We start from the raw sequence: 8795 nt of genomic DNA on the forward strand, positions 1-8795 counted from the left end.
TGTGTTGACTGGAAAATGCATTGTTTCCCTACGATTCTCTACTTTTTTAGGATAAGTTTTTATCTTTTCCATGAGCTCGGCTAAACTGACAATGTACACACACACACAAATGAATAGGTCTCTTTGCTTTCATATTATTCTGATATTTATCTAATGAAAGCTTCTTTTAGTTAAAGATTTGAACATTTTGAGTTCTGATTTCTTCTGTTGATTTCCATATTTCCTCGTATATTAATGTACTCCAAAGTGTCTCTAAACACCAACTTATCCTGAAACTTTTTTTTTATTAACACGCGATGAAGTCAAGGTACACAACAGAAGATGTGTCGTACTGGTGTAATCCTATGGTCATCCCTGGGAACTACCTCAGATTAATTAGTGACAGTTCAAGGATGAAAACTCCCAGTCCTACTCATCAATCATTTTTTAGATCAGCAATTTGTCGCGATATCTACACGATTGTACAAACTATTTGTTGTGGCCGTGTTTTAGGGTTGAAATTTACATAAATATGTTTCCACCATTGATGTACTGTATATTGTCATATATAATTGTAAACTGAGTGAAACCAATCATACTGACAGAACTGTAAAGCTTCACAGCCAAAAACCCGAGGTGCAAATCATTTTATTTTACATTTCTATGTTGCAGTGCTCAGTTACAAAAACAAAACTTTTCTTAGATGCTTTCAACACGTCCGTACTGTCTACTACTACTCATGCTTGGCAGTGCCAGCAAATGCTGAAGAAGAAATGTTTAAGTGAAGTGTTTACTTGGTTTGTTGTGTGGAACCCAAGATTAACAGCTTCCTTTAAGCAAGTCACACAACTGCCAAACAAAGACCAACCTGAGTGTCTGCAGGCAGACCCGGTTAAACTTTTCTATTAAAATAAGAACTCTGGAAGTATGTGAGTTTTAAATCCCTTTGGACAGACAGGCATTATATTCTGTGCGCTGTCAGGTTCTCCTGCCACACATGGCTGCTTCAGATGCGCAGAGGACGAGCAGAGATCCCCGGCTGTATGGAACAGGTTCGCGTCAGTTACAGCCCCAGGTGAGGGTGATGCACCGATTTCCTGGAGCAAGCAGTCTGAAGAGAGGGGCTGCAGTTTTTGGTAAGAGCTGACGGAGGAAGCCCCAACACGGAGCCGCGCTGCTGTATTATGGGCCAGAACACCGGGGGGAGGGCGAGCTCGGCGGACAGCACTCCTACAAGCGGCTGGTGAGGTGGGTGACCGTAACGCTCCCCCGCCATGAAGGGGAAAAGTGGAGGAGAGTGAAGCCGGAGGGGGTACCGGGGGGTCTCAGAGTCTGAATTCCTGCTTTTATCCACATGAGGCGGAGGAAGAGGAGGGCAGTGAGGAGGAGGGACGTTGCTGTCAGTGCGTGATGTGGTGATGCCTTGTTTGTCTTCAGTCCTGACTTCCTCCTTGCTGTGGTGTGGCGCTTCGTCCAGACTGTAGTCTCTGGAGAGAGAAGGGCATCTCTGACCTTTGCGATACTTTGCCCGCCTGTTCTTGAACCACACCTGGATGAGGAAGAGCGGAAGGCAAACGTGTTAAAGCGGGTTAGATGAGTTTTAATAACATTTAAACTTAAACAGGAACCGGAGACAAACTTTACAAGGAAGAAATTGTGAACATATTTACAAATTTCGAGGAAATTTATATGTAAAAAAAAAAAAAAGAATCATGATAAAAAAAAATCATAAAAGCAACATATGAAATCAGCAGGAAAATAACATGTCTGAAAATCAATCTCAAAATCATCAGAAAAAGTCAATGAAGCAGGGTTTTTTTAATTCACTTTTCTTGCTAAATATTCACCACAAGTTACGCATGCAGTTTGATTTCAGCTGTCAGTCAGGCTACGGGTGGAGCCAGCCCTCACCTGAATGCGAGCCTCGGGCAGGTTGATGCAGACGGCCAGCCTCTCTCTCATGCCAACGTCCGGGTACTGCGTCTGCTGGAAGGCTTTCTCCAGAGCCTGAAGCTGCGACACTGTGAAGGCGGTGCGGCTACGCCGCTGCTTCTGCTGGTTGCCGTAACGAGCCTCCAGGATCAGCTCTGCGCGGACAGAGAGGAACAAACAAACAAAAAGACCTCAGCAGCTTCTCACAAACCTATCAAGAAGCATTACGGAATACTGTCTCTTTGTTTTTATCTGTGTTATCAGTGATGCAGTGGCGGTTTCCCAACAGGCTCAGCTGGGCCTCATTTTAAGCACATATTTTTATTTCCTGAAAATTACTTCCTTTGTAAGGCTGACATAAAACTGTAAATCAAAAGGTATCAATTCTCTATAGACATCTTTGCACTAAAAGTATTATCGATGAGGAATATAAATCAAAGTAGCAGTACCACATGTTAAAACTACTACATTTGTGATTTCACTTCTCCAGAAAAGTAGAAATATCACAGCATTATGTTTTATTGACATTATTGGGTTATCAATACTGATGCATTAGTGGCATTTGAATGTTGGAGTTGATTGAGATGGAGCTCAGTTGAACTGATTTGCATACCCTTTAGAAAGGTTTATTTATGTACATAAAATCTTGGTTTTTATATTTATTTCTTGAATAAAAGTGACATTCCCATGTTGTAGAAATACATAGGTAAAAGAACAACAGTATTAGCATCAAGTAGTAAAAGTACTACATTTCAGAATCATTTTTATTACCTTACTACATTATAGCCTACTTGTTGCTGCTGCAGGTGGGACTATTTTTCCTATGACTTTAAATACTGCTTTATAGCCCGGGGATCAACAAACACGTCTCTGATCTTAACCTGTACAAATAATCGTCATAATTTAGGATATTTGTTTTTTTTTTTTTTTATGTGAATCTACAGTATGTAGTTATCAAGTGTAGTGCAGCAAAAGCTGAGTGGGTCAAAACTGAAATAAAACTCGTTTTTTTTTTTTTTTTTTTTTTTTAGCGTCGACTAAATTGTCCGCAGTCACCTGAAGTGTTGATGGTTTGTTTGTGCGTGAACTTTATGACCCACCTGCCAGCCTCTCCGCCACCGACAGGGTGTGCACGGAGGGACCTGCTGCAGAGAAAGCCTGGTACTGTTCCGCCATCTGGTGGCGAAGGTCGAACAGCATGGAGTTAACGCCGTGGAGGGGATACACACCACCGCCGGACGTCCCGCAGAAATTCAAGGAGTTCATACTGAAGGGATCAGAAAGATTAGTATTTTTTTTTTTTTTATGGATATCATTACAACATACCGAAGCTGAAGTTTAGCACACGGCCACTCTAAATACCCTTAAAAGTCTCTACATGGGTGACATTTGCTTCCAAAACTTTCGAAATACACTTCTTAACAGCTAAATTCATGGAGACAAAGCAACAGTTAGGTTACTAAAGAATGTATGGGCTATACAAATGAAGATATTATTTGTTAATTGGATCAATTGTGAGTACGATAAACCAACAAATACACACATCTGAGGGAGGAATTAACAGGAAGTGTCAGTTACCTCTTCCTTTTTTTTATTTTTTTTTTTGGCTAATTTAGTCATTGTTCAGACTGTAAACTGCTCATTTCTAAAAGCATCTTAAATGCTTATTTACTGTCAACCGAATTTCAAGTGTTTAAATTCGGTTGTTAAGGAAATGCGGAGTCAAAATATAAAAGGAGAAATATGTTAATTAGGTTATTATTATCATTTGTAATTTTCTAAAATTAGTATTATTATCTAGAATCTGAGACCACATTTGCACTATTCCACTCATTGGTGTCCACACGTTGCACCCAATTTAGGTCTATTTGCACCTTTAAGGCACAAAATCAGTATTTTGAACTCAAATAGGACACCTTTCATCGATATCTATCGTGCAGCTTAACGCACTCGAGTTGTACCACAGCCATTCCCGATGAAAATGTGATTAAAATCTGCAGCTCTTTAGCTTCCGTCTGTTTACCTGAGATCCGACTCCTGAGCAGGAGCGTGAGATCCAGGTGAGTTTTTACGCACAGAAGTCGACCGGGGGTTTGTAGTCCAGTATTTTTTTTATTTTTTTTTTAGTCCAATTTTAGCTTTATATCCTCGCTCGGCAGCGCTCTTTGTCGTGGCACGGATCTAATTCTCCGAAAACCATTCTCACCCACGACTATTTAAGAAGCATTTACCCAGGCTCCCCTCAGCCATTAGCCAATAGAAAGAAAGGTATTAGCCGGGATTAGGTGGGATGAGGGAAGAGAGGGGGGTTGCAAGGAGCTCAAGTTTTTGAAACTATTGAACTTGAGAGATTTATGCCAAGGATCCCCCTATAAGCGAGCGTTTCATTCCCTCCCGTTAAAACAATTAAAACAATGTGGTCGGCTAATCTCCGAGGCAGGACAGATTAAAATAACAGCCTTTGATTGTCCTCTCCTTCTCAGTCCTCTTTCTCCCATACCGCTGGCTTTGACAGTCTTTAGTCGGAGGGGGGTTTCTCAAAGGGTTTGTTTTGCTAACAGGCACCATATTTTGCCTATGAACTGTCACTATGTGAAGTTAATCTGAACCCAACTCGGCCTGAACAATTTCCTCAGACTCAGTTAAACTAAATTAGAAGTCTTCTCAGGAACACGAGAGCGAATCAAGGAAAGCCTCAGTCTTACAAGAGCCTGTTATTTGTGGACATCATCATTACTTCTGGTGCACTTTTTTTTTAGACCAATCTCTTGGTGAAGAGGCCCTGCACATTTAACCTACTCACACATTTTTAAGGTCGTTCAATTTGACTTTAAACAGTCGTCAGTATTCCTTAAAGGTAAATTAAAGCCTTTGTGTTAAAAAGAATTCGCAGCTCAGGTGACACTATCTTATTTAACCTTATAAAATATGATGCACTGTCGCTGTACAGTTCGTAAAATTACCTCGTGCAGTTTACAAACTGATTCATAATAATTACATTTTGTTGATTTGCAATTTTAAGTAAAACATTACGATGCAGACTCTTGAGAATCAGAGCAGCAGAGGCTGAGATATTCTGAGACTTGACTTATCTCCAATGTGGCCAAAGCTCCAAAATCACTGGATCCTACATGTCCCATAATTCAACTCCATCCTTTATTAGACTTTCTCTGTCTCCAAATGGCCCACTTAACTCCAAACAGTCCAAACTTCCAGTTTGTAATCAGGTTTTCTGTCATCAATTTCTAATTTGAAGCCCAACCTGAGACTGTTCCCAACTACTGAAACCTTATGCAACTGTTTTCATGGGCCAGATGGTACTTTTGGAGAAGAGTAGAAATACTTTCCCCTTTTGGTTGCCATACTGGGAAATCATACCTATAGTTTTAGGGGTGTGTCTATAATATACTACACACTGATGCTGTGGAGGGAAAAAAAATCACCCAAATAAATTATAGGCTAAATCCTATTAGGTCAATGCAGTGTCACATGTTCAGCCCAAAAGCCAAAATATGTCTGAGAGGGCTTCCCAACACACTTCTTCCAGGTGGGCAGAAATTCAGCAATTACACTTTGATTCGAGTAAAACTCCTAAATCTGTGTTTTTGGGAATAAACTTACTTATTGCGTGATTAAGTCCTTCCGGATAACTAAAGCAGTCGGGAAAATGTGAGCTGCTCTCTTTTTTTAATTTTTTTTTATCACAAAGCATTGCAGAGGGACTTCGTTTGTCTCCATCAAACTCATTTTATTGCACAGTAAGATGCCACAGGTACATTCCTCCACCAGAATCTACTCCATCTACAGAAATATCTCATGGTTTTCTTAAATTAATATTCACAGATGAATTCCACTGTTGTGTACTTTGAGGGTGTCGACCCATAACCACGGTTCACTTCTTCTGTTCACACTCGCACACAATCAGCTGCTCAGACTTCCAAAATATGTGAAAATGTTTGTGGTCTTTTTTTCTCCTGGTTTTTTCCTCCTCTTTTCACTGTTCTTGGCTGTCAAGCTATATTAGTGTCCGATAGAAATAAGTCATTTAGAAGAGGCTCTGTCGGCCAGCCCCTCAGCCCCACTAAAAGCTCCAGGATTAGGTCCCAGAGGCCTTTGTCTCCGCAGCCCGCAGGATTAGGGGAGATTTACTGCGAGGAGAGAAAAAAAGTAGTTATTTCATGGCACTTTCATGATGAAACCTGGCCAAAGCTGTGTTGGCTGGGGGGATTAGAGGCACACAAAGAGTGTGCTTGTGTGTGACCCTCCCCATCCCAGAGCCGCCTCCACTGACTCACTCACTGCCAACCCGACCCCCCCACCCTCCCCCCACGGATCATTTCCCCTTCTGCGGGCCGGCAGGTTTCGTCCGGGTTCACCTCATACCCATCAAGACGACCAGGGTTCAGTCAAAATGAGCGACGGCCACTTCATTTAGCTTCCGTAACTTGTTGACGACGCTAACATCATATTCCATTGAGAAGTTTTGTGATTTCCAAGCAGCTTTGGTGCAGCAGGTCCAATCACCGGGATAAAAGCATTAAAGACTGAAGTGCGGAGGTAAATGAGAAGTTAGTGGATTTCAGTCCCTCCTGTAGTGTTTAAAACCGCTTAAAAGGAGTTATCCCGCTCTTAGAGGATCCACTTACACATGCATGGATTACAGTGAATAAAAGACAAAAGGCCGAGTCACATCACTGACAAGAGTCTCAACGCTGAGCAGGTGTTATGCAGGTTTAATAACTGTTATCACATAGCACAGGGAATTACAGAGACCCTCCTGCTCTGCTGAAAGGAGGAAAACGACAGCGGGAACGGTCACTGTGGAAAACACTCCGTTTTCATCCTGCTTCATGTCAGATAACACAAAGTTAGTTATTAAACTTCAGCTACTACAAACCCAGTTATATATTTTGTATGCTGTTGCAAACATACAGCAGGTTGCATGGGAAGAAGCAATGACAGAAGAAGACAATACGGCAAGCTTTAACAAGGGCTTTAAGTCATAGTTGATCATTTTTTTCACTTTATGGAGCATTACATAGAACAACTTTTGGTTTGTTAAGTTGTGAATACAAAGAAAAGCAGGTAAACCTCCAAATGACAAGCTGGAACGAGATTTTATTTGCAATATTTGTTTGAAAAATCAATTAAAATTCAACTAGTCAATCAATTATTTCAGGCTCGGGCTTCACTTCACATGTTTGTTTTGTTGTTGATGGAAACTGGAAGGCAGCTGAGATAAGTGAGGGTAGAGAGGCAGCTCACTTCTCTTCTCCTTTTCGTCTTTTGTCACTAAGAAGTCATTGTCAATGTCTCCTGTTTAACAGATGTTTTATAAAGCCGCCTAGTCTTTTCTTTAATTGCTTATCAATAGTGGAAATTTGTATTGGCAAGGCCCTGTCAGGACGGGACCTTTGTAGTTGTCAGTTATCTCAAAGGAGGGCCCCCTCGGACACCAACTGGATCGATCGGCACGCAGAAACACAATTGAGCGCCCTTTAGGGGCTGCGATGTTCGTCCGGGAGCATGTGGGCCGAAGAGGGGAGAGCAAGCAGAGGATCTAAAGACTTCTTCATCGGGGGGGAATCGATAGGGCCCACTGGCCTTTGACCTGAGGGAGACTGGGAGCGCGGCAGCAGCGGGTCAGTCGCTCCTCTTAAGCCCCTGTGAGTGCCAGGATCACGCTGTGAGGCCTGACACTGGCTATGACACACTCAGGGCTTAGAGTGACATTGACCTGGCAGCAAACACACAAAGTACACACACACACACACACACACACACACACACACAAAAAGCTCAAATACACACACAAGGATGGCTCCAGCTCAGAGAATTTAACGGCTGGATAATTTTATGACAGCTAGCCGCAAACTTTTAAACAAACTAACCGATCCATTAGTCCGAATTTATTATTCTAAAATAAAGAGATGCAATCTGAATTCCTCCTTTATATAAGAGCCTTATTACCTTCCAATTATCTCCTTATGATCTCCCGTGCAGCCCCTGGGAACACGGATCAATACAACTGAGTAAAGATCAGTCTCTTAATTGGGCGAGAGTGCTATAGATTAAAGACGGACAGAGAGGGACAGGCAGCTGTGGGTGTCCCCCGGGGGCCAAGGGCACCCACAGTGGACTGGTCTCAGGAGCAGCAGTGAGCTCAAGACCAACAGAGAGAAAACCTCTTTAAAACCAGTGACAAACCACAGAGTAAAAAATAAGACTTTGGTCCTCCAAACAAGTTTGAGATTCTTACTAACCGAAGAGGGATGAAGTTACAAAGGCCACTTCGGAAGAGTGAGGAGATGTAATATGTGAAATATGTGCATGAATTCAGATATTCAACGGCAAAAAGATCTGATGCTGCAGCAAGAAGAGCACCAAGCTTGATGCAAACCAAAAGCAAAAAACTTCTTTTGTGTCCTTAATGCCACAGAGTGCCTGTATTTGTACACGTATTTCACAAATTAAAAAGTCTCCCTTTTCTGCATTTGACTGTTATTTTGGGAACTCTTTTTCAACTCCTCATACATCACGGACTGAAGTATAACATGTATTTGATTGCTTAAATGCACTTTAAATCATTTACTGAAATTTATTCTGAAAGGACGCAGGAACACATGCAAAATAATTTTCACCTTTTGCTTAATTATTCAGGAGATATTTTGCTAAAGGATTAATACTGTTAGTGATTCATAAACAAAACAAAAACATCTGCAGGTTCCAGCTTCTCAAATTTTGGAATTGGTTGAATTTCTTTGTCTTATATGAAGTAAAATTTATCCATTTGGATTTTGTATTGTTGATCTGACAAAATAAAACATGTGAATGTGTCGATTTGGACTATTTTCTGTGTAATGATTAAAGTAATTGTTATTGTC

General features: G+C 41.4%; 1 protein-coding gene across 1 annotated transcript; it reads right to left on the minus strand.

The window, feature by feature from the left end:
- Positions 1-659: 659 nt before the first annotated feature.
- On the minus strand, positions 660-4006 carry dmbx2 (diencephalon/mesencephalon homeobox 2). The gene is made up of 4 exons (XM_069718098.1): positions 3935-4006; positions 3012-3178; positions 1891-2066; positions 660-1528 (listed from the first exon to the last, which is right to left on the minus strand). The coding sequence occupies exons 2-4, from the start codon at positions 3175-3177 to the stop codon at positions 1043-1045; spliced, it is 828 nt and encodes a 275-aa protein (XP_069574199.1). The 5' UTR covers position 3178; positions 3935-4006; the 3' UTR covers positions 660-1042.
- Between the last annotated feature and the right edge of the window lie 4789 nt (positions 4007-8795).

The sequence above is a fragment of the Brachyistius frenatus genome, unplaced genomic scaffold (assembly GCF_029030835.1).
Source record: "Brachyistius frenatus isolate BFR_SWC_R1_liver_20210118 unplaced genomic scaffold, ASM2903083v1 Contig_186, whole genome shotgun sequence".
Taxonomy (NCBI): Eukaryota; Metazoa; Chordata; class Actinopteri; family Embiotocidae; genus Brachyistius; species Brachyistius frenatus.

Coding starts and splice junctions, on each gene's coding strand:
- dmbx2 (XM_069718098.1), bottom strand. CDS start 3,177: ATGAACTCCTTGAATTTCTGCGGGACGTCCGGCGGTGGTGTGTATCCC. Junction 2,067..3,011: donor GGTGGCGGAGAGGCTGGCAG/GTGGGTCATAAA, acceptor CTGTCCGCGCAG/AGCTGATCCTGGAGGCTCGT. Junction 1,529..1,890: donor TGCCCGAGGCTCGCATTCAG/GTGAGGGCTGGC, acceptor TTCCTCATCCAG/GTGTGGTTCAAGAACAGGCG.